The sequence below is a fragment of the Pyrus communis genome, chromosome 16, assembly GCF_963583255.1.
Source record: "Pyrus communis chromosome 16, drPyrComm1.1, whole genome shotgun sequence".
In the NCBI taxonomy this organism is placed as follows: Eukaryota; Viridiplantae; Streptophyta; class Magnoliopsida; order Rosales; family Rosaceae; genus Pyrus; species Pyrus communis.
This window is the reverse complement of record NC_084818.1, coordinates 3,258,905-3,285,099: the sequence shown is the minus strand read 5'-3', so window position 1 is coordinate 3,285,099 and position 26,195 is coordinate 3,258,905. Positions and strand designations below refer to the sequence as shown.

Here is a 26,195-nt window from a genome sequence, read left to right as displayed (position 1 = left end):
TTGAAAAAAAGCTGTTTCTGCTGTGCTGTGAGAATAAGCAGCTGTGAAATAAAGCTGCAAAGTGTTTGGTAAACTTTTTTGTAAAAGTGCTTTTGAAAAAAAAAAAAGCACTATTAGAGTGTTTGGTAAACTTTTATGTAAAACAGATGTGAAAAAAGCCAGTTTTTCAAAGCTGGGTTTTGCAGCTTCTTGTTTTTGGCTTTTTTTCATCCAAAACTGTGAAAAAAAGCTGAAGTTGAGTGTTTACCAAACACAAAAATAGCTCCCAGCTTTTTTTGATAGCAGCTTTTTTCATAATCACCTCAGTAGCAAACCAAGTCTGATTATCTAATTCAATATGAGCCAATCGCTGCCTTATCACATCATAATTCAATATGAGCCAATCGCTGTCTTATCACATCACTTCCACAGTTTAATTCACCTTGCAATTCAGAAAGTCGTCTGCAATGGATTCGGATTCCATCCGGATTCAAAATATGGGGATATTAAAGATACTTATATCTTAGTCATTCATTGTGTATTTTGCGGTCAGAAATTATTTGATGTTTTTATTTAAAATTAAACATAAATAGTATCTGACGAAAACTAATCGTATGATGTACAATAAATGGTTAGAATGTGAGGATCTCTATAATTCCCACCAAGTGAATTCAGAGAGGATCCTCTTCAGTCTGCAACCTAACCAGAAATACTGCACACAGAATTCTAAAATGTTCAAAATTTCATATAATTGAGCAAATATTAATCAATTATAGATGTTTTGTCTACCAGAAAGGGGAAGAATACAAAATGGCAGATCACATTGTATGCTTTGTGATCGACAAGTTAATTCAACTACTCATCACCGCAGAAGCAAACCTTTCGAGAAATGCACGTACTGAAGTTGGTTTCATCAAAGATGAACTCGAGAGCATCCGATCATTCCTCAAGGAAGCAGATGCTAAGGCTGCAGCAGCAGATGGAGAGACGGGGAATGACGGTGTCAAAACTTGGGTCAATCAAGTAAGAGAAGCAGCTTTTTACATTGAAGATGTCATTGATGAATATTTGCTCCGCATCTTACGGCATCATCAACACCATGGATTCCTTCGTTTTTTCCACAAAATTATCCGGTTGGCTAAAAAAATGAGATCACAGGATGGGATAGTTTTGAAAGCTCACGGTATAAAAGAATTGGTTCGTGAAATCAAGGAGAGAAGTGAAAGATATGGATTCAAATCCCTTGATCAGCAAGGCCAGAGCAGTGGAGAAAAGACTCCACCGTTGAACGACCCTCGAGTGGCTTCCCTTTTCATTGGGGAAGCTGAAATCGTGGGGATTGAATGTGCCAGAGATGAGCTAACTCGTTTGTTGGTAGATGGAGCACCGAGACGTGAAGTGATATCAGTGGTTGGTATGGGAGGACTTGGGAAAACCACTCTTGCCAAGAAAGTATATGACCAGAAGAAGGTGATGGCACACTTTGATTGCTATGCTTGGATTACGGTGTCCCAGTCGTACAGGGTTCAGGATCTTCTGAGGACGGTAATCAAAAAGTTCTACACTTCAAGGAAGGAGCGTTTCCCAGAGGAAATTGACACAATGGATGAGGAGTCCCTGATTAGCACATCAAGAGAGTATTTGCAGCAAAAGAGGTACGTTGTTGTGTTTGATGATGTATGGAAAGTAGATTTTTGGGGGTCTATAGAACATGCCTTACCCGATAATAAGGGCGGACGAATAATTATCACTACACGGATTCAAGATGTTGCCAACTTTTGCAAAAGATCATGTTTTGTTCATGTTCATCACTTGCAGCCTCTGCCTCCAAACAAGGCATGGGAATTGTTTTGTAGAAAGGCATTTCAGTTTGAACTGGAGGGAAATTGTCCTGGAGAGTTGGAAGAGTTGTCTCTTAACATCGTCAAAAGATGCGAAGGACTACCTTTGGCAATTGTTTCCATAGGTGGTCTGCTGTCAACGAAAGTTAAAGTTGTGTCTGAATGGCAGAAGTTATACAATAGCTTAAGTTCAGAGTTAGAAAGCAATCCCCACCTTACAAGCCTCACAAGAATCCTATCCCTCAGCTATCACCATCTACCGTATTACCTAAAATCGTGTGTATTATACTTTGGAATCTTTCCCGAGGATTACTTAATTAGTTGCATAAGATTAGTTCGGTTGTGGATCGCCGAAGGTTTTGTGAAACCGAAGAGGGGCAAGACACTAGAAGAGGTTGGAAAGGAATACTTGATGGAGCTAATTCACAGAAGCCTGGTTCAAGTTACAGAAGTTTACATTGATGGAAAAGCTCGAGGTTGTAGAGTTCATGATCTATTGCACGACGTCCTCCTTAAGAAGGGGTTGGATTCGAGCTTTTGTCATGTGTTATCAAAAGACGAGTCGACTTTTAAACCAACAACTCGACGTCTCTCAATGGACATCAGTCCCTCTGAGGCCCTAGGAGGCATTACACAATCTCATATTCGTTCCGTATTTACTTTCAACCTAGAAGAATGGCCCGAGTCTTTTCTCGATACATTGAGTGGAAGCATTAAACTTCTGAAAGTATTGGATTTCCTGGATGCTCCAATCAATCAACTTCCGAAATATGTGGGGGATTTGTATCTCTTGACGTATTTAAGCCTGAGGAATACAAAGGTGAAGTTGCTTCCAGACTCCATAGGCAATCTACAAAACTTGGAAACCCTGGATCTAAAACAGTCTCTGGTGTATGAAATACCAGCCAAGATCAATAAGCTTGTTAAGCTGCGGTATCTTTTGGCCCACCATTGTGACCACAACTACGACGTGGGTTTGTTGTTGAATATGGAAAATGGAGTGAAGATACATGAAGGTATTGGATGCTTACAAGCTTTGCAAAAACTGTCCTATGTGGAGGTGAATCATGGAGGGATCAGGCTAATCAAAGAACTGGGAAAGTTAAGACAGCTACGGAAGTTAGGCCTAAAAAACTTGAAAAGTGAAGATGGAAGGGCTGTGTGTGCTTCTATTGAAAAGATGAACCACCTTGAATCTCTACGTTTAACTGCAATAAATGAAGATGAAGTCCTTGATCTAGAATCCATTTCAACTCCACCACAATTTATTCGTTCTCTCGGCTTGACAGGGCGTTTAGAGCAGTTGCCAGGTTGGATTTCAAATCTTCAACACCTCGTCAGGATAGGCATTGTTTGGTCAAGGTTAAGAGATTCAAGAGATTCGCCACTAAAAGCCCTTCAAAATCTTCCTAATCTGTTGGAGCTATTGTTGTATATCAATGCATATGATGGTGTGCAGCTGCATTTTGAGGAAGGAGGATTTCAGAAACTTAGGAAGCTACATCTCAGGGAAATGATGGGACTAAATTCGTTGATCATAGACGATGGTGTCATGCCTCTTCTCCAAGAGTTTCACATTGGACCTTCCCCACAATTGAAGGAGGTGCCCTCTGGCATCCACCATCTCCGAATCTGACATATCTTTATTTCTATGACATGCCAAAGTTGTTCGCGCGACAAATGGATCCAAAAAATGGCCAACATTATTGGATTGTTGAACATATACAAAATGTTCGTTTTCATGACAATGACGGACAAAGATGGGTTGCATATGAAACTCAAGCCCTGCGTGATTCCAACTTTTCTCTTTGGTTGAATGCTTGATTCCAACTTGTGAAACCAAGCATGGGAATGGGACATGTTTTGGTTAAGAGTTTGGTTGTTAGCTCTGTATCCTAGTTTCTCTTGCAGGTTGACCTGGAGGGGGCTCTTTCTCTTCTGTTTTCTTTTTGTCGTCCAATCAATCGTATTCCTAGCATTTTCCTTGTAATTTTATTGGTGGCTGCAATAAAAATATCCTATCTAATTAATTTTCTCTAGGAAAATGATAAACTGTATGCTCTGTTTAACCTTACTTTGATAATTGAAGTTAAAATATTAAATTTTTACTATTTTTTATCTTACCAATTCTTTACTATTTTATATTCTTTATGTTAATTTGTAATCTCTAAGATATTTTGTTAATCAAAGGGTAGATTTTGTGGATTATAGAAATTTCATGAATCATGATTGCGCCTTCTCTTTTTGTATGCACAGAATCTGTGGTTTGATTAAAAAATAAAAAAAATTCAGTACAAGATGTAAAGGTCAGGACCCATGGCCTGACAATTCTTGATACGATCCGATAATCGGACACAACATGACACGAAATTAACAGGTGTTCGGGTCGACACGATAACGAATTGGATCGTTATCGTGCAACCAGATAAGCACCTGTTAAGATAACGGGTTGGTTTGGGTATACACGTGGGTAACACGATACTCGATAAGCAAAATATTTTTTTTATATTTTTATAACCCTAAAAAAATATTATAATAATTATATATATATATATATTAATTTAACAATTTTATACCCCTAAAAACCACAATAATTATATATATATATATATATTAAATTAAATATTAAAAATTGGTGACCACTAAATTGGCTTAAATATACATATCATTCAATTTCTTAAGTGTTATACATACAAAATAAATAAATTTAAATCTACTTAATATATATATATATATATATATATATACACCATTGAACTTGATGGGATGAAAATTCTACGAAACTAATTTGAACGATCCAACCGTTAAACTTGTTTGTATATGTATCAAGATCGCATCAGCAAGAAATCGCAAAAAAGAAACATTCAGAGATCAAGTAACTGGACAAAACTTTTCAACGGCAATCAACGAAAAATCACGATTTAATGGTTATTTTAATTCCGATATTGATGATTTTTTACAGCTACACTCCTTGATCCTATATGAATATAGTGAATGAACTCGATCTTCAATTTAAAATATTTACACTAGTGGATACCACAAAATCTTATGTTATACTTAATGAAAGTATAATAAACTCTTAAGTGTTAGTGAATCTATTATTTTGATGGGATACGCATTCTACGAAACTAGTTTCAACGATCCAACTGTCAAACTTGTTTAAATATACTTCGAGATCGTATACGCCAAAAATTGAAAAAAATAAACATTTAGATATCAAGTAACGGGACAAAACTTTTCGACGGTTATCAACGAAAAATCACGATTTAACGATTATTTTAACTCCGGTTTTGATGATTTTTTATAGCTACACTCCTTGACCCTATATGAATACAATGAATGAACTTGATCTTCAATTTAAAATAATTACACTAGTGGATACCACAAAATCTTATGCTATACTTAATGAAAGTATGAATAAACTCTTAAGTGTTAGTGAATCTATTGTTTTGATGGGATATGCATTCTACGAAACTAGTTTCAACAATCCAACCTTTAAACATGTTTGTATATGCTTCGGAATCACATATGCCAAAAATTGTAGAAAACAAACATTCAAAGATCAAGTAACGGGACAAAACTTTTTGACGGTTATCAACAAAAAATCACGATTTAACGGTTATTTTAACTCTGATTTTGATGATTTTTTATAACTACACTCCTTGACGCTATATGAATACAATGAATAAACTCGATCTTCAATTTAAAATATTTATACTAGTGGATACCACAAATCTTATATTATACTTGAATGAAAATATGAATAAACTCTTAAGTGTTAGTGAATCTATTATTTTGATGGGATACGTATTCTATGAAACTAGTTTCAACGATCCAACCGTCAAACTTGTTTGAATATACTTCGGGATCGTATACACCAAAAATTGCAAAAAATAAACATTCAAATATCAAGTAACGGGACAAAACTTTTTGACGATTATCAACGAAAAATCACGATTTAACGGTTATTTTAACTCTGATTTTGATGATTTTTTATAACTACACTCCTTGACCCTATATGAACACAATGAATGAACTCGATCTTCAATTTAAAATATTTACACTAGTGGATACCACAAAATCTTATGCTATACTTAATGAAAGTATGAATAAACTCTTAAGTGTTAGTGAATCTATTGTTTTGATGGGATACACATTCTACGAAACTAGTTTCAACGATCCAACCGTCAAACATATTTGTATATACTTCGAGATCGCATACGCCAAAAATTGCAAAAAACAAACATTCAAAGATCAAGTAATGGAACAAAACTTTTCGACGGTTATCAGCGAAAAATCACGATTTAACAGTTATTTTAACTTCGATTTGAATGATTTTTTACAGCTACACTCCTTAACCCTATTTGAATACAATGAATGAATTCGATCTTCAATTTAAAATATTTACCCTAATGGATACCACCAAATCTTATGTTATACTTGATGAAAGTATAAATAAACTCTATGTGTTAGTGAATTTATCGTTTTGATGGGATACGCATAATTTCAACGATCCAACCATCAAACGTGTTTATATATGCTTCAAGATCACATACGCCAAAAATCCCAAAAAACAAACATTCAGAGATCAAGTAACGGGACAAAACTTTTCAACGATTATCAACGAAAAATCACGATTTAACGGTTATTTTAACTCTGATTTTGTTGATTTTTTACAGCTACACTCCTTGACCCCATATGAATACAACGAATGAATTCGATCTTCAATTTAAAATATTTACACTAGTGGATATCACAAAATCTTATGTCATGATAATCGATGAAAATTGAGGATTTTGTAAAAGGAATTACATGCAAGCTTTGAGTTCCATTGGCAAGGTTTAAAATTTTGAGAAAAGCTTCACAACCTTGAAAACAAAAACTCTTTCATTTTACATATTCTTGCACATTTAATATATTGTAATAGACTAGTAGTGTAATAGACTACTAGTCTATTACAATATATTAAATGTGGCTCTTATTTTCAAGTGTAGATGTAGTACTTAAACGACAAATGTGTTTTAATGTGTTGAAGTAATATTTATGTGGTAATGTGTGGCATGTGCGAATTTAAGAAAAAAAATACATTTTTCTTAACGGGTCATAACGGGTCAGGTTACTTTATCTGTTGGGTAAAGTGACCCGACCTGTTAAGGACCCATTAAGATAACAGGTGTGACACGACATGGCCCGTTAAGATAACAGGTGTTACACGAAAACGATACGAACACCACAGACACGATCCGTTTGCTAGACCGCAGAAGCCGAGTGGATCCCACGATTTCAAAATTCTGGAGCGAGGAACGTTTCTCCCAAACTTGGGCGCTAAAAAAAGTCGTCGTCCTCTGCTTCGTCATGTTTCCTTTTCTGGCTGAGTTTGCCTTCTTAAACCAACCCGAAATTCTCGCCCCATACAAATATTCAAATCTTCCATTTCTTCCCTTCACAAATTTCCATGTAGGGTTTCACATTAACCTTAATCAAAACTTCTACGTACATATATATTTATATATAATCTCTCTCTCTCTCTTCCTCTCACTCTGTGTCTGAATTTTGATTTCCCGGGAAAGTTTCCAACCCGATCGTTTCTTTGAAAGTCTTCGAAAGCTTATCGTCAAAACAAAAATAAAAAATAACTGTGATATAAATAAGGAAATAATTTTTAAAACACGCATGGAATTGGCTGGTTCATTTGCCTGAAAGTTGGTTCAGATAGAGAGAGATGGAGGGAGGGAAGAGAGAGATGGACGAAGAAATGGTGGAGTTCGCGAGGGAGGCTTTCGAGGGGCATGAAATTGACATGGACTACGAATTCGATGCGCCCAATTTCTACGATTTCACTAGGCCGGAATCCGATTGGGAAGCGGAGGAGGCGGAGGAATGGTTTCAGTCAGCCGGAGGCTATCAGCCCTCGCGTAAGCGATTTCCAGAACATTTGTTTGTTGGTTTCTTATCATGTCCCAAAAACAATGAATTTTGGTTCATCTCCTACGATTACCACATTATTAATGACCGTTTATGTTACGTTGTTTTATATGAACAGATTAGAGATTAATTGAATTATAAATATTGTAATTTGATTGGATTAATTTGTTACCACTAACTTTGTTTTTTCTTTGTCTAATTTGTTTCAAACCCTTTAGCTTTCCTTGAAAAATTGTTGAATTGGCAAAAAGAGAATCATCCGGAACCTGTAACAACCTCCACGGAATCGAAAGGTGTTGAAGTTACTAGATGCAGTAACCCAAATAAGTACATGGAAGTGGAGGTCTCTGCAGCGGTAGACGATAATGACAAAGGTACATTTTCATTTCTTACTACTATCAACTTCTTCTGCATCATCAACTCATTTCTTATTAGATTTTTGACGCGATGCGATAGTTTGTTGTAAAATTACCTACGCTCGGAGAATTTTATTTCTGTTTTCTGAATCGGCTTTGCCTTTTGCTTCGCATGAATTAGTACATGGAATTGTATCTTACTGTTATGTTTTATATTCATGTTTCGACACAATTAGAGTTTTCTAATCACATGGCTCAAGACACTCCAAAAGCTAAACTGAAGTCCCCGGGCAAGTCACCACATCTCTCGAGGAGTTCAACGTTAATGAAACCCACGGCGAGTCAGTTGGCCAAGCAAAATCACCACCGAGAGGTTCACTCCAATCGGTTATTAAGGAGGTGCTATTATTTTTCTCTGATGTTTCTGTTGTCATCAATGTATCTTTTGTTCTAATTGTTTGGTGGTCTAGTTTTCTAACTTGTCCCATTTTCTGACTCTTGATAACAGAGTAGCGAAAAAGCTCGGGAAACTTGATGAGAAATCACAGAATTCTCCGCCACCTACGAAAAGGCAGAAGTTGGAGGCTGGCTATGTACGCAAGGTGCACTTGGAACATTTGTTCATTTGATAGTTTGGCATCTGCGATTTATTTTATCTTCGTTTAATCGCGTGTGTGAATATGATCTTTATGACTATGAGCTTGTTACACTCAATCCAAATAGCGAACTTAATCAAAAGTTTATGAATCCTTTACAAGAATTTCCGAGGGGCTCACGATATATTTGTGACGCAGGTTGCTGAACAACTCAAGCATCAACCTCTCTGGTTACATAAGGCGGCAAAAAAGGTAACACCGAAAAAGGATGATGTGCTTTCGATCGTGCAAAGGACATTTTATCTTCATTCGAAATAAGAAAAAAAATAGTTTTTCGTGGTGTCCTACAGGTCGGAGCTGATGCTGCTAGACCTAAAGTTACAGTTCCGAAAGAACCAAATCTTGAAACAGCAAATCGAGCACGAAGACGTAGGTACATTCACTTCTTGCGTGGTTTTAGTAAAATATTTTGTTTGATCTATGAAGGTCTACCTACTGAGCTTATAACACTCTGATCTTCAGGTACAAGGTTAATGCCAAACCAGGAGAACAATCAAAAGCAAGTTTCTAGTCCTTTCAACGCTCAAATTGAAATTGTTCATTTCGGTTTGAAGACGTTGGAATATTGTACAGTTTTATGATCTTTCGTTTTGTTGATATTTTGATCTGCAGATTCACAGGGCTCCTCCATGGCCTAGCCCGAAAAAGAGAACAATTCCAGCAACAGAGTTTCACGTAATCATAAAACCTTGTAATGTATTTCTTTGGTGTGTCTTTGCAAATGAGAGAAACTTCGGCAAAGTTGCCCTTGTCATGGGTTGGACGAGACTAAAATACATAATGTTTCATGACATGGCTAGCAAGTCCTACCAAATTTTTCTCCTACCAAAAGCAAAATGACTTGACTAGTGGTTACAAATGCGCTTCATAACGTTCTTAATTTGATTTCTATCAGGTGTTCCGCCTTCGGACATCAGCGCGAGCTATGCAACAGACATTTAATCACCACGTAACCTTCTGAAGCCTGTCCGATTATTCGAATTTGAACTTATTAATTTTTCTCTACTCTTACGACGAAATAATATTGTCACTGCAGGTAACAAATGGACCTGACTCTAGTTATTTATCAGAAAATGAAACTGCAGAGATCAAAGGGTAACTATATCTGCCTCTTTGCTTGTCAATTGAATCCCATCTTGTTTCATTTCAATATAGTGTAACCTTGCACTTGTAGCATTTTCTAGTCTCCAAAACGCTTGATATTTACTTGTATGGTTAATAATTCCAACAATAAACGCTTGAAAATTAAGAATCAGAACAAATATAATTCCCGTTTCAAGTAAGTAAACATGTCAGCAAATGAGAATCATTGTTGCTATTAAATGTTTTGATATTACTGTTTTGCACAGGCCAAACTCTGTGTATGCCTTAAAGCAAGAGAAAGGTGAAATGATATATAAGTGCGTAGCTTGCTCTCTTAAAAATAAGGTAAATCTAACTCTACCTTCTTCTCTTTTCATTTTTTGTATGTGAATAATTTTAATGGCCATGCTTTAAGTTGTATGCAGGAATTGAAGTTTGCAATCGACAAGAGATGCCTAAAGGAGCCACCAGCAGATTTATTTAGTAAGGTATGAACAATATCTAAGTTTAACAATTTCACGTAAAAATTTACATGCATGCAACTGGAACGTCAAGATGACAATATCTCAAATAAATTATTTAAAATATCGCCAGCAAGATATCTAAGGACATTTCCAATGAAGAGATGCAAACATCACATTTACATTCCCAGGAGGTGTAACTACTCCAATCGAAGAGATGTAAGTTTCGGATTCTATTTATTGTTCTCTCTTTGATTGGAGGGTCAACCTCCAAAGATGTAAATTTATATTTTTATTTACATCTTTGGGCAAAAATGACCATCTTACATTCCGCTCTTCGAGTGTCTTCCGGCCAACTATAAAAATGTAAAATGTCAATTTCAAGATATTTTGCATCATTTATTGGTAATGCTCTAATAATTGCATGTAAGTTTCTCCTCTCGTTGTAAATTTATTGAACTTTTTCCACTCTAGCTCCTCATTATCTTATATTTGACATTTTTCAGCTCTCCCTTGCATCCGAAGCACAGCATAATACAAAATCCCAGTCAAAAAGTGCCTTTGCCTGCTAAGATTAACCACTAATCTCTCTTAGTAAACGTGATTAGTGAAACTCAAGAGTAAACCAAGCTCCGAATTTGTAATACTAATACACGATTGATTGCTTCCACTAATTGAATTAAGGCCACAAAAGTGAACAGGCGAAAGCTCCTTGCTCCAAGATAATGAGGTAAATTATACGTTTATATCATCTAGTATTTTCTCTGGCTCATTAATTTTGCTCAAGGAGCAGACCGTGAGATATATTTGACTAAACTGAATTCGTCTTTCTACGTAGAGCTCGTAGTTTTGTGATACGTAAATGGTTATTATGCGGGTTCTAAGTTGTTGAAGACGGCAAAATGTCGTGAAGGAAAAATCGGTGGTTAGGCGGGGTAGCAGTACATCATTGTGTGAGTAACAGGGGAGGAGACGATTGCTCGATTAGAAAACAAATTTTAGCATGATTTTGGAAGTTGGTTATCTTATATTGTGATGCTACAACACGAATTGTGCCTATAAAGTATAAGTTAACATTGTTTTGGAATTATGAAAAAAGATAAAGGATAAAAAAAATGAAATTTGAATGCTTACAATCTGAATGGATGCTTCTTTTAATTTCTGAATTTTTTTTTTATTTACTTTGCATGGGCCATATTGCTACAAGAGAACCGCACGATTTATTACGAACGGTTAGGATTAAGTGGTCTGCAGGACCCGCACATAAGGTTCTAGAGAGGATCCGAGTCCAGCCTCGAGGGCACAAACTTGAACAAATGATCCTATCTAAACTAATCCTCTCTAACAAGCCAGAGATCTTTCAGTATGCCCAAAACACGGGATGGTAGATTATGTGTCACTATACATGAGCAAATTCACATTGGAGGCAAAGGCAATATTTGTCAACAGCAGTTTTTCACTTATTTACCATCCATCTGCCTTCTATCACACACTAATTTACTGAATAACGGCGTACAAACGCATGATATCAGACGGTTAAACCTGCTACTCATATAGATCCCTAGCAATAGCAATGAGTGAAGAACCAGTTTTGACTTGTACGAGAGAAGACAGTGAAACAAGCAAATCCGAGATGATCAGAGTGAACGACAATCAAATGATCACATGTATAGCCGTAAAAAGTTCGATTTCCACACAATAAATTCGTTTCAATTTAACAAGAACACAGGACAAGACAATTCATATATTCTAAAGGTAATACAGAGAGAAGCTAAATATTCCTGGAAGACAGTTGCACGAAATGATTTTCAGTTCAACAACAAAAAGAAAATTTCGCACAAAACAGACAGTAAAAACAAACCATCCTTCCCTGCATCTGATGTTAAGATACCGGGTCAGCATTGTGCCAACCTTTGGTGCATGGAGGAATGCTCATAAACTCATCAAATTCCTTTACGTGAACGTCACAGCACTTCCACTGCAATACCAAAAGAAAAAACTGTTATTCAAATTATACATATTTATATAGGACAGAATTGACAATTATAGTAGTACACTCACCCCTCTCACTCTGTCGTGGAAAATAGCAGGCCCGGGATGGTAAATGCATGCGTTCTCGTGGTTATCTTTCTCTTTGAAAGTCTGACCACATCCCTTATTCGTACACGTCTGGGGCTGGTTTATGTCAACAATCTTTTTCGGTGGAGCAGAAGTGCCTTGATCATCAGTAATGCTTTCTGGAATTGGAGTTGTTTCCACATTTACAGGCTTTGATTTTAGTTCTTTGGCTTGTGCACCTGGAAAAGGAACATCGCTCAGCTGCTCGAAATGCAATACAAATTGCTAGAAATCAGGGATAAACTATTCAATCATTGAGAAGATTATGTATTTTACGAAGAATAAAATACACAGCTAGTTTGATTCAAGAAGATTAAAACGATAACAAATCCAAATACACAAGGCCTTTGTTGTGTTTTGCATCTCCTCGGGGCCAAGGACTGGTACTGACCAAAAAAACGATCCCAAAACCAGACGAATGGAATATTCATTATTTCCCCCAAATTGTATTCCAATCACCTTGTATCAAATCCTATCACGGTTACCTTTCTTAAATGGGATATGTCATTAGTTCTCCAAAAAAGTCATTGTGCAACATTTTATGTTTTGAAACAAAAATACAATTACGAGAAGTGCCAATGACTTTTCTGGAGCGCCAAGAACATCCCCCTTTTAAATTTCCTATTACTGATATCTATAAAAGTTAAGGATCATTACCACAGCCTCGGAGATTGAATTCACCAATCACAATGAGAAGGCAATATTACAATCTCTAATAGTTGTATCATACTTAGCATTCATGTACAGATTAGATAACATGTTCAGAACACTTGGGGACTGTTTGGTATCCTTCTTGGATCCAATTTTTTGTTTTTGAAACTAATGAGTACTAAGTAATTTCGCTACATTCTTCATTTTTGAAACCGATAAATTATGTTTTCAAATTGAATACAAAACAACCCCTTAGTTTTTTATACAATTTCCATGCAAAAATGAACCAACTTCCTGACACATTACACCAAGTATGAAGAATAGACAGTAATCAAATGCTGAAAGCAACAAGCGTCAAATGAAACAAACCATGTTCCGAACAGAAAAAACCCTGGCGACACCTAGAGCAGGACTGTTTTGACAATGCATCGGTAGCAGGAGCTGCAGTAGGAGCAGAAACAGGAGCCTTAGGCTTCGGCTTCGCCAACACTGGTTTCTCTGTTGTGTGTTTACCTGTCTTACATCTGCATTCACCAAATAGAGAAAAGAAAGAAAAGGAGACTTAAGTAACGAACTGAAACTAACAAAAATCTAAAATCCGCAATTAATTCAGGACTCAAGAATTCGAAACACAATCAAAATTTGCTTCAAATGTCAGCGTTACAACAATTCAACTCCGTTGCGGAGTGCTGGGGCAAGCTTAATAATACTAGCGACATCGGTGCTTACCCTGGTAATTCTAAAAATAAGGTGAAATCATGACTTCTTTTCTTGCAACAACTCCACTCTTTAATCCCATCATGAAATATAGGCTGGGAAAAACAAACACATTGTGCTTAATTTATGGCATCGAACTAAACGCAAATGTAAAGAAACGCGATGTAACAACTAAATCAACAGGCAATACTTACTCCCTGAAAAGTTCGACGATGCCGATGCAGTCAGTCAGCCAACCCCAAACATGCAAGAAAACAAAACTGAATTAACATCTAAACTGAATTAAAAGGCATAATAATTAAAAGCCTTCATAGTTTACAAAACAAGCAAGGGAACACCTTAATTAGATACATAATGTGCAGAATTTGGATCAATTAAACCCAAATTTAGTTTGAAATTAGTGTAAACTAATTACAAGGTGATTACTTTTAAGATTCAAGTCAGCTGTTGGGATAATGTAATTATTCAAATTGAACCGAAAGAAAAAGGGAAAACGATAATCTTCTTCGCTTCTCTCACACCCAAACCAGAGCACAGTAAGAGAGAGAGAGTACCGAATCATGGTATTGACAGGAACCTTCAGGATTGTCGTCGTCGGAAAACATGGCGTTGCAGCCAATTCGCTGGCATTTCAACAGCGCTGTCCGCTGACCCTCCATCCTCTCAACTCCTCGATCTCTCTGTCTGTCTCAGAAAAATACCAGGAAAAAGAGAAGGGAAAACAAGAAGAAGATGAAGGAAAAAGACGACGGAGGAGGAGGAGGAAGACCAAAAAAGAATGACTTGGAACCGGGTAAGTCCAACAAAGCTCAAAAAACAGATTCGTACTTGATATTCCCGGAAAGAGTCCGGATCCTTCCATCTAACCTTCCTCAGTCAAATAATTCGGATTTTGGAAATTTGATCAAATGACTAAAAACACATATTTACTTTAAAAATTATAATAATTTTAATCGTTAAATTAAATTTCAAACATCCAAATTATTTAACTAAAAAGATTAAGTAGAAGTGATCCGGAAATAATCCTTGTGCCCACTGTCTCTTTCCTAGAAAGTATGCCCGCCTTGTGCAATTTTACTTCGTCATCGGACTCGGGAGCCCATTGGCCCGGTGACGGCCCGGCCCGCGAGAGAAAGTTCCGTGAAAATTGTACTTATGTTTCTCGTATCCATAGTCCTGTATATGGTGCAATGCGGCATAATCACGTTGGCTAGAGCAGTTGAAGCAGAATTGCTTCTGTATCTTAGTTCGAATCCTTCTTACCCAATTTAGATTCGTTGAGAATATTACCTATGTCTCGATATGATTCACCGACCTATTACATTTTATGTTGCCTTTTCCTACTAGAATTTACGAAAGAATCTTCAATTTAATAGATTTAGCTGTATAGGAAAATTTATGCGTTTTTAGAGATTAGAGGGTTCATAACTAAATTGAAAGTTGAAGGAAATATCAGAACACTGCTTCATAACATAAGGAAAATCATAGTATTTCTTAAAAAAAAATGATTCTGAAGTCCATTTTTTGGGTACGATACAGTTTCCTAATAATCTCTAGTATTTGCAGCAACTTTTTTCTCCAAATAGACTACCATGCACACTTGAAGAGGAGCCCTACATAAAGAGTCCTATTTACAAAAATCCTCAAAAAAATTACAAAAATTATATGTTCTGTACACGATAATTGTCGAAGCAGGAACTGAACATCTTGAAGATATTCACAAATCATACACAACTGAATTCGTAACCTGGTATGAGTCATGACCGGATAGTTGATAGACAGGGAAGATCACAATATTCGGTTGTGCTGTACGTCAATCATCGCAGCTTTCTCCTGTAAAATCGGAGGAAGAAGGAAATAAGCCAAGACTCGAACTGTGGATAGCTTTCAGATGCGAATTACAGTTTTAACTACTGAATGTAAATCCATCACACTGCGCGGATATGCATTTTAAAAGAGAGATGGGAGGCAAGTGCTTCAAAGAGGGGGAAAGAGAGAGACCTCGTTATACGGAGTTCCCTCAGAAGGAAACCAGCGCATAAGAACTCCTAGATTCATTATGGCAGGAGTCAGCTTAAACATGAGAGGAGTTGTAACCTGTAATATCATTTACTCGAGTAAGTTGTGTAAAGAGACTGCACGAGAGAGAAAATTATTGGAGTCGTTCTCCACAAAAGGAAACATCAAAATAAAATTACCAGGCTAAGCGCTGTTGTTCCGAGAAGAAGAAGGTACATTTTCCCCTGTGAAAAATAGTTTGAAAATACAATGATTAGAAAATCAAGATGAAATCGAGGAAAATATTTAGATGCTATTTTGTGAATGCACATTGACTGCAAGATGTGATTTCTTTCATTCAGGAATCAGGACCATAACAGTTGGGCTTCAAAACTAAATCCAGGTAAAGAAATTCAATAAGTTATCCGATTCAACTTAAAATGCTAATGCATGTGGTCCATCCCAAGATTACTATGATGAACCATAAGAAAGATAAGTTACCTCAACAAGATTAAGATTCGAGGCTCGACTTAAGAGAACAAAAGCAAATTCTCCAATTTGAGCAAGTGAGACTCCAACCTATAAAAAGGAAGCAAGTTTTAAAAATTAGGAAACTACAAAATCAGCTTATCTGCCAGAATAAGATATGACTTGAATCTTATAAATCAGCTTACCACAAATGATGTCCTAAAGCTATATCCAAAGGCCTTGGTAACAATAGTAGCAACGGCAGTCTTTACAACTATAACTAGAATAACAGACGCTAGCAGTATGTCGACGTGGCTCCACAAGAAATGAACATGAATGAGCATTCCAATACTCGAAAGGAAGAGAGCAGCAAATAGGTTACGAATTGGTTCCACCTGCAATGTTCAAGAACATCAAATATAAGCATTAAACATGAATCATACAGTGAAATCCACACATTTTTTTTTTCTTTTCAAGCTACTAGGTTTATCAAACACGTACACAAAGAAGCCCCAAAGGAGTCCGCCACCGTCATTTCTTAAGTATAAGCAAGGGGGAAAACGAAAGTAACAAATAAACATGACTGCAATACGTAAGTATTAGAAATCCAGAAGAGTACCTGGTCTAAAGTATGCTGTGCAAGGTCAGTGGTTGATATCATAACCCCAGCCAGAAATGAACCCAACTCAAGGCTAAGGCCCAACTTATCACTACACTGAAAAGGTTACAAGAGACTCACTACAATTAAAATAGCGTTGAGAATTACAAATATGCAGAAAGATCCCTGCATAAGAACCATATTACTGTTATTGTGTAACCAGAAATTCGGGAAATTCAAGTTGAGCAACAACTCAGCAGCCAATACTCGGCCAACATTGGACCAACAATCAACTATGCTGATTACGATGCGTAAAAAACAGAACAGCACTTAAAAGTAAGCAGATGGAGCAGGAAGACTAAATCCGGAGGCCATTAGCATTTTGAATAGTATTTACCCTTGAATAAGAAACTTGAAAAAAAAATAATAATAATAATTTCCACTTACCCAAGCGGATAATAAGCAGAAAGCCACAACAGCAAGCTGATAAAGCTCATTTGTCTGATCCACCATAAGAATTATAAATGAGCCAATGAAATTATTAAAAGTCAAGACAAAAAGCTAAATATCTTACTCTACTAGACCATAAAAACTTACTTGAGAGGACAAATGCATCATCAGTTTCAGAAAGCGAGGAACAAATGACCAACACAATACCGAGGCAGCACCAAGATATAGTGACAACACCAGCAACCTGAAGTAACAACAAATTACAATAACCGTTTGCAACAAGCTCGTTATTAGGATGTTGGACTTGGACTGGAAAAAGAACTACTTTTAAAAACCAGATAAAAATGACCCTCATTTTCATTATGGCAGCAAAGCGAAAAAAAATCGGAACAGAAAAGAATAAAAGGAAAAATGAAATATTTCATAGAAGCTGCAGAAGAAGACTTACAGCTTCCCCACTGATACCATTCCTTGGAAAAGACCGCTATGACCACCCAAAACTGGGAGCAAAGCAAACAGTAAACCAACAGCACAATCCTGAAATAAGCCACGGTGAAGGAACGTATGGATATGCATCAGAAACAAGGGTTATTACCAAAAATTCCCTTCACTTATCAATAAACCCACCACCTAAGTTTTCAGACTTCAAAACCTACCTGGAAAATGAGTGTTCCAATTGTTACTTGACCATGAAGAGCACTACTACTATTCTTTTCTGCAAGAAATTTCACCACCTGGTAAAAGGAAATGAGAAAGGAGTGAAGTGCAGTTGAAATTAAGAAACAAGCAACCAAAGAAGTAAGTAAAGTGGCGTCATATTATTGAAGGATAGAAAACCTACCACTGCTGTTGATGACATTGACAGGAAGGAACCAACAAAAATTCCCTCAGACAACTTTGCTCCACATAACTGAAAAATAAGAAAAAGGGCAAGCCTATTGTTCACTTTGACAGGATTTAACTAGTTACTTGTATGAAAATTTAGTTATCAAGATTGAACACCATACAATAGCAGTTATGGCACACAGGAACATAAATGTCATGATTTGAAGAAGGCCTCCAAGAACAGCTACAGGGCCCACGGCTTTTAACTGCACCAATGACAGGTTAAATGGCTACCGTAAACAAAGGCAAATTTCATCCTCTCCCTCCCCCAGGATATCAAAAAGAAACTTTTTCATAAATTATACAGCATAACAGACAGTAAACTTAAATTTCCCAAGTCTAACATACCTTAGCCAAAGAAAACTCCAAACCTAGAGCAAAAAGAAGAAATACAACACCAAACTGTGCAACAGTTTCAACCTGTAATGAAAACACAAAGGAATCAAACAAGATTATATATAGAAGAAAACAGAGACCAGTGCTCGGATTTCAGGTAAATGGTTGACCTAAACCAAATAATTAAACATGGATTTCAAGAAAACAAGTGACTAATACTAGTTTTCTACTATTATTCTTTTATTTCTAAATTGTCAAAGAGGAATTGACATTCTGATATGGATAAACGGCATTAAATTATGCAGAAATCTAGATAAGGAGCAATCTTTTTACACTTCTGACTTTCTAAACTTTACTAAATTTGACGTTCAAAACCTTTGGTTAATAGAGACTCCAATGCATATTGAAAGAATTTACAGGACAATAGGGGTTTTCTTTTAAGAAAAAAATATCCACTCTCCTAAACTGAAGGAAGAGGGCAACTTTAATATAGTGTTGCTGAATAATAGATACTGCTAATAAGTAATATTTCATAAAGGTCATTTTATATTGAAATGAGCATGAATGAGAGTTTGAACAAAGTACATAGAAGAGAAAAAACTATACTGAAACCTTGAACTCCGAATCAGAAAACAAAGAACTTTTAACTGATCATAATTAACAACAAACCTGCACCATTTCACTGACGAACGTCAGACCCCCTGGTCCAATGAGAGAACCAGCAAGCAGGTATCCTACAATAACCTATTATATGCATATAAATTAGAACAGATAACCTAAAAGTCACATCATGTGAATCACTATGCTGAAAAGTTTATAAAGTTGGATCATATAGATCATGAACTATAAAGGAACATTAAGCTGGAGCTGAAGAAAAAAAATATGAAAAAGTGGTTAGGATTTAAAGACATACCGGTTGTCCCAAACAAGAAAACAGAATTCCACCAACGGCAGCAGACACTATGATAACCACCAGATCAGAAATTAATCTGCCAAAATACCAAGTGTTACCCATAAGTCATATATGCATCAAGAAGACAAATAAAAACTCGGAACTGCAATTAACTGTTCTTGGGGAGAGTCAGGAAAGGGATACGTAGAGATACCTCAAATCTACTTGAAGTACTGGATATTTGGATTTCTTGTTTGACATCACAAACACATTATCCTACCATTAAATAAGTGAAATAAGTTAATAGGGTTAATGTAAAGCTAAAAACAATAATAATTATGCCCACGAATCCTGCCAGAGCTATTAACATAAAAAATTCACTACTAACGGCTTTTCAAAGTACCTTTTTGTCAATCAAGGTTGTTGTTTCTTCAGAATCTTCATTCTCCAGGGAAAAAACACCTTCAAAATCAAATGGTTTCGTGCCACTGACAAGTAGAAAAAGCAGCAGATATTACAACAACATAGCAAGATCTTATTCCGCTACGAATTCAATATCTTGTCAAGGAACAACCATCTTAGGATCAAAAGATTTAATTTTTACATTCACATACTTTCCAACTTGTGTATCATTTTTCTTGCCCTTCTCGTGAGTGATTTTCGCCACAGTCTCTAGTACAGCCTGCAAAGCATAATCACAATGCAGAATTGTTTCGGCGTAAAAATAATCGAAAGTTTCTAAATTGAATTGTTTCGGCATAATCACAATCCATAATCACACTGCAGAATTGTTTCGGACAAAAAATAACAGAAAAGTATCGCAATTTGGTACAAGAAAATCCAGAAGAGTAACAAAAACCCTACTTGTTGATCGGCCACACTGCTGTTAAAGCTGGCCCCGTCAGATCCTACACAAAGTTGAAGCCAAAAAAATGTTAATTAACTACAATTACGATAATAAACGAAAAATTAACCACAAAATGCAAAATGCAAGTTAACAAAAAATGCAAAGGAGCTAAACCTTCGGGCTGATCGTTCTCGGAGAACTCCTTCTCGAGGACGCGATCGAACATTTTGGCAATGGTGCCGTCGCCGGAATCCGGCGCGGAGGAGTTGGTCATGTTGCCGTAGAACCTCTCCCGGATTTCCTTATCAGATCTCGCGGAAACCGAAACCCTAGCGCAAATCAAAATCGTCAGAAGACAATAGCAGAATCCAAACACGCATCGTTTTCTCTTGGCCATCAAATGTGGAAGAAAAGCCACACCAATCCAATCTATCTCTCTCTCTTCTTTTTCTCTCTCTAGATTTTTGGAACGGGGATTTGGAAATTTTCAGAGGGGGAGAGAGAGAGGAATTGAATTGAATTGAATTGGAAGCGTGAGCGAAAAGGAAGACGAAAGCGTTTATCTGAGATTGCAAAGGAGGAAGAAACGAGTTGGTTTAAAAGTCCAGTGTGTTCGTTTTCCAACTTCTTGGTTGTTAATTGGGATTCTTTTGGTCGTTGAGGGCGGGACGGCGCACCCGAAAATATATAATTCGGTTTTGTTTTTTCCTTTCTATTTATTTTTCTTTTGTTCTGAATAATGGGCTTTTAAAAAATAAAAATAGAAGGCGTGAGCAACATAATGATTTGAAATTTCTTCAATACTTTTAATATTTTTGTAAAAATTGTGAAAACATATGAAATATATAGAAAATGAGGGTAAGGTTTATATTTCATAAGATATTAGAGAAATTCTTAAATTTCTAATAATTAATAAAACACTCATTATCAATTAAAATTCTAAGAAATTATCAGTTTAACTCTCTAATTAAAATAAAACATGAATAAAAAATATGGGATAAAAATGTAATTTTACACAACTAAATTTTGCAGTTTTTTTTTTTAATCTCACCTACATTAATCATAACATATATCTAATTAAAAAAAAAATCTCACTCTCACATTCTCTATCACTCTTTTCCTCTCTCCTTCTATTTCAAAAACAAAAATTAAAAATTTTCTCACACACACTGTGTGTGCCCATATGCTAATTTTGATTAAAATTGACTGCTTTCGCATATATTTTTATATATTAATTAAATATCCGTAAATTGCCGTATGACAATCCCTAATGGTTCATTTTCATCATTTCTATTGAAGGCAACTGATATCCATATCGCTTTTATTCATTAATATTTCCATAAATTTGTGAAACTTTATAGACTAAAGGCTGATTTGGTATTGTTGTGTTTTGAAAAAAAATTACATACTATAAGAATAAGCAATGTGAAATTGCATCAGAGCCCAAAAGGCCCAAGCTACCAGACGACCGATAAGACTCGAGTGACGTGGCTCTCCCAATGACCACCCACCCAACCCTATAAATATAGACAATGGAGTGTGCCATCCACACCACCAACCAGAAAATCCAACCTTTAACCAAACCCATCACTTGTTCGAGAGCGAAAGGGCTAGAAATCTCTGAAACCCATTTCAATGGCGTCGATTGTGAGCACTGCGGGGTTTATTTCGTGCGGTGGTTTGAACCGGAGCAGCGGGAGATCGACCACCACGTTCGGGACCCAGTTGGCCTACCCTTTATCCTCTTCTTTCGGCGGTGGTTGTAGCAGGAGGCTGAAGCCGGCGGTGGTGGTTGTGAGAGCGGAGGCTCAGCCTATAAACCCCGAAATTAGGAAGGCCGAGGAGAAGGTTGTGGACACTGTTTTGGTCCCTGAGCTCTCTAAGCCCCTCACTGCTTATTGCAGGTAAGTTCTAATTTTGTTTTGCTATATTTTTCATTATTTTATCGTGTTAATTGTGGAACAACAATAATAAAGTTTTAGGGGTTTTTGAACTTTAATTTGAAGAAGATTAAAATTCAATAAAAACCTGGTATGAGATTGGATATTAATTTCAGTCCTCTTATGTGCACTTAATTCGAATTTATATTATATTTTTGTTTTAATATTTAATAGATATCTTATTTAATGTCATTACATTAAAATTAAAATGATTTATTATTATACACATTTTAATTCATTATTTTTATTTTATTTTATCTAATTAGTATACCTAAACGTTTGTATCATAATATATTTTACTAAATTAGTATACCAAAACGTCTGTACCAAAATATATGATATTAAACTGGTGAACCAAAATGTTGGTACCTAAATATATTATAATAAACTAGTGTGCCAAAATATCTGTATCTAAACATATTATACTAATTTAGTTTAGTGTATCGAAATGTTCGTACCGAAATATATTATAATGAATTAGTAGCACATAAGAAAATATATAAAAGCATGTGTACCGAAAAAATTTTATAAATTTTTTTTTTATATAAGATAATTACCACAATGAGAATTATAATTTATAATATTTTCATAAAATTTAATTTATGAACACCATAAAATTATAAATAATAAAGAAAGACATTTAATATGCTGTCATTAAATAGAGTCTAGAGACTAAAATTAATTTTTAATCTTGTATAAGACAGTTTTCTAATCTTCAGCTTATTTAAGGATTAAAATTTAGTTTTCTAAAAGTTTTATCCCATTAAGTGAGTGGGCTGTATGAATTTTAGAATTGTCACTACACTCAATTTAGCGTCAACTCTTCCACTAACTTCAAGTACTTTATGTCTTTTACTAAAATCTGTTTCAACGTAATCGCATCTTTTAACTGGAGCATTGAAAGTTTTTGGTTCGTATGTCCAAACCGTTTTAACCGATTTTCTCTCATCTTATCTTATTTGATCATGTTAGTTGTGGAAAATTTTGTAGTTTTGGTGACCGATTCTTTAGATGTAAAGTGTATAATCATGAAGTTTTGTTGTAGGATTAGTGCTAATTAGACTGTAGCAATGAGCATTGTTTGAATTTTCGCTGTTTGGAGAAGAACTTGTCGAAATTTTAGTTTCTTAATTGTCGATTGATGCAATTAGTGCTTCTTTAACTTTAAGAGCTACTCTCGAAATTGGTTTTTGAACATTTCTAGTCTTAGTTGTCATGACTGACATTGCTGATTGCTGAATGCGAAATGTAGAATAAGGTGGTGTGTGGTATATTTCAATGTCGTTTTTCGTTCACTGCCTTATTCTATTTACATTTTGCATACTCCGTCATTTGTTTTTATGCGCGCCTGGCTAAAATGTGTCTTGATTGCTTGTATGGTAGTGTAAGGCTCAGTTGAGTAATTAGGGTTTTCGGTTTTGTGGTTGGATAGGTGTTGGAGGTCAGGGACTTTCCCGCTGTGCGATGGAAGTCATGTAAAGCACAATAAAGCTACTGGTGATAATGTTGGACCGTTGCTCGTCAAGAAGCAGTGAGTTGCATTTCGATGCTAGACGAGGTATGTCAGTATTTCAAATGGGTTTTGAAATGTGAGATTATATCATGTGGAAGTTGAATGAATATGTTTAGTGTATCATTTGAAATCTGAATAATATGTGATGTGAACATGTTAGTGGAGCCGTTTAATCGTTTCACGTTTCAAATAGTAAGTTATAGCAGTTTCACTCTTTCTTTTACTAGCCACTTTAAAGCGATGCCCCGAGATTTGTGTGACGGGTCATCGTTGTCTTGCTTTCGGTCGCTTTTGCCAGAAGCATCTGTGAATTAAAGCTCACTGCTTTCAGGTTGTGGATGTTGAACCCTATCGATTTTGCACTGTATTCGGTTTCTCAGTTCAAGAAAGTACTTGTACCGTGGCAAAGTTTTTGGTAACTGTTCAAATTCTAAGGTATAAGTACTTTCTTGAACATAGAACCCAAAAAAAAGATTATGTTAGAACGATGTTAGAAATTCTGTGAGAATCTGCATATTCATGGTTGTTAAAGAGTATTTTGCCAATTGGCTGGAAAAGTGAGTGCGATACCAATACACTGAACTCATAGGAATCAAACTACATGGGTTGGAAAGTGTGATACAAAATATATTGAACTCATGAGTGTGATAACAATATATTGAACTCATACTAGTATAGCAATAGTGTTGTAGGGATCAAACATAGGCTGACATTCTTATATATAGGTGTCACACTCGCTCAAACTACAAGGAAGACTTATTTTGCCCAAGCCCCTAAACCCATGTTTATCCACATTTCGTCCAAAATGTGACATGTCGGTCTTAAATTTTATTTTGATTTGCTATCTTTACTTTCTTTAATGTTATTTGGTACTGTTCTTTTCTTGAAATGTGACATTTTTCACTAAAAAGTTGGAAAATGCGAGAAAAAATATGATCGTGGGGGAAAATTGGTCACAATAAAAGTTGTAGGGCGAAATCAGCTACAGGGTACAAGTTGAGAAGGAAAATTGGTGAAATACTTGAAATTATACATTCGAACTAGAAAGTTTGTTGATGACTTCACATTCTTGCCAGCTTGAGTTCATCGTGGAGGAGAAATATTAGAGCGTGTCAGGTGTAATAAAACAATTCGTTGGAATTTTTTTTTAAAGTTTTCAACTAATTGTATTAATACACTTAGTGTACCGGTTCGTATTTTTTGCATACTGAAAAATCGGAAGACATTAAATAATAATGACGATTAAGAGCAATGATTAAAGTAAATGACCATGTTAAAGAAGCGGAACGGATGTTGTTGCGTTGTGCATGTTCCTTTCAAAAGCGAAAGGAAAAAGAGAGCACCATGATCATTTCTAATCATCCCTCTAATACGAAGATTTAAATTTTGATTTAATCAGGACCGTCCACGATTCCAAAACCAGTGAGTGCTTGGAATTTTTCAACGTTACTGTCGCACATAAAACCAAGTCAAATCGATCCGTGGAAGGCAAGTCGGAACCGAGTCGTGATGAATTGTTAAGCAATTTTTTCAGAACGTTGGGAAATTGAAGGGAAATTAAAGAAATCATCAGATTTTTCTGTGCATCAATTTAGAAAGAGCTTAAATGTAAATTGAAATTCACTCTGGATTTATATGTTTTGAGTTTGCAAAACAAGAGATTTGGATCTCTCAATTTCGATCACAAGACTCTTATTAGTCTATCACACTGATTCCTTTTACAAAATTTGAAAAATTGATGTTTCAGATCTCTTTTTTTCTCTCTCTCTCTTGAATGGCTTAGATCTTATAGTGTGTGGGTGGTTTTAGACACCGAGATCCAAAGTGGATCTGAGTCCCTTACACGCAATTGTAATGTAACAATGACGATAATTTAATCATGTTATGTTACGCATAAAGGTTAAAAAGACGAGGCGGGAAAACCGCCCACACAGTAAAAGGCTCAACCATAAGCTAGGGGGAATGTTGCAGGATATATTTGTAACTGCTTCCCTAACATTTCAGTTGTATGTAAGTTTCTCTTAGGATCTCAATTTCATTAGAATATTATATTTCAACATTGGTTAAATCTCAAAAAAAAAGTCGCATGGATTAGTTGTTAATTTCTGTTCCATTTGTTAGATCTTGAAAAACGACTAGCAAGCACCAATTATGGGTAGACATGAAAGTTGTTCCACATGCAACCCTACTTTTAGGTTTCAATAACTATGGTGTCTCCGTGTCCAACGCGCCAATGTTATACAATATAAACATATTGGCACATCTTATACCATATAAAATTTTAATTTAATTAGGTCTTTCAGCTAAAATGGATCCTGTGATTGTTATAATTCTTCATTTTGGTCCATGAGATTTGAAAATGATAGAAGTGGTTATGTGTTTATCCACCATTAATCATTTTGGTCGTTTCGTGAAAAAAAATCTCTATTAAATAACGATAAAATGACAAAAATGCTCTCAATTTTTGTCAAATCATTTTGG

General features: G+C 35.8%; 3 protein-coding genes and 1 pseudogene across 3 annotated transcripts; 2 read left to right on the top strand and 2 right to left on the bottom strand.

The window, feature by feature from the left end:
* The first annotated feature begins 705 nt into the window (after window positions 1-705).
* Window positions 706-3,850, top strand: LOC137721027 (disease resistance protein RPM1-like; annotated as a pseudogene).
* Window positions 3,851-11,944: 8,094 nt separating this feature from the next.
* LOC137720906 (cysteine and histidine-rich domain-containing protein RAR1) lies at window positions 11,945-14,617 on the bottom strand. The gene is made up of 6 exons (XM_068460027.1): window positions 14,342-14,617; window positions 13,982-13,984; window positions 13,800-13,882; window positions 13,440-13,594; window positions 12,363-12,598; window positions 11,945-12,279 (listed from the first exon to the last, which is right to left on the bottom strand). The coding sequence occupies exons 1-6, from the start codon at window positions 14,444-14,446 to the stop codon at window positions 12,184-12,186; spliced, it is 678 nt and encodes a 225-aa protein (XP_068316128.1). The 5' UTR covers window positions 14,447-14,617; the 3' UTR covers window positions 11,945-12,183.
* Window positions 14,618-15,255: 638 nt separating this feature from the next.
* Window positions 15,256-20,923, bottom strand: LOC137719667 (K(+) efflux antiporter 5). Its single transcript, XM_068458707.1, has 20 exons — window positions 20,436-20,923; window positions 20,279-20,322; window positions 20,029-20,096; window positions 19,818-19,902; window positions 19,629-19,690; window positions 19,436-19,511; window positions 19,192-19,266; window positions 18,535-18,606; window positions 18,309-18,392; window positions 18,143-18,211; window positions 17,958-18,035; window positions 17,750-17,838; window positions 17,449-17,545; window positions 17,299-17,352; window positions 16,873-16,968; window positions 16,460-16,648; window positions 16,287-16,364; window positions 15,986-16,030; window positions 15,789-15,884; window positions 15,256-15,620 (listed from the first exon to the last, which is right to left on the bottom strand). Exons 1-20 carry the CDS (start codon window positions 20,656-20,658, stop codon window positions 15,576-15,578), a joined length of 1,725 nt encoding a protein of 574 aa, XP_068314808.1. The 5' UTR covers window positions 20,659-20,923; the 3' UTR covers window positions 15,256-15,575.
* Window positions 20,924-21,817: 894 nt separating this feature from the next.
* LOC137719668 (CDGSH iron-sulfur domain-containing protein NEET) lies at window positions 21,818-23,930 on the top strand. Its single transcript, XM_068458708.1, has 2 exons — window positions 21,818-22,165; window positions 23,634-23,930. The coding sequence occupies exons 1-2, from the start codon at window positions 21,897-21,899 to the stop codon at window positions 23,734-23,736; spliced, it is 372 nt and encodes a 123-aa protein (XP_068314809.1). The 5' UTR covers window positions 21,818-21,896; the 3' UTR covers window positions 23,737-23,930.
* Window positions 23,931-26,195: the final 2,265 nt, after the last annotated feature.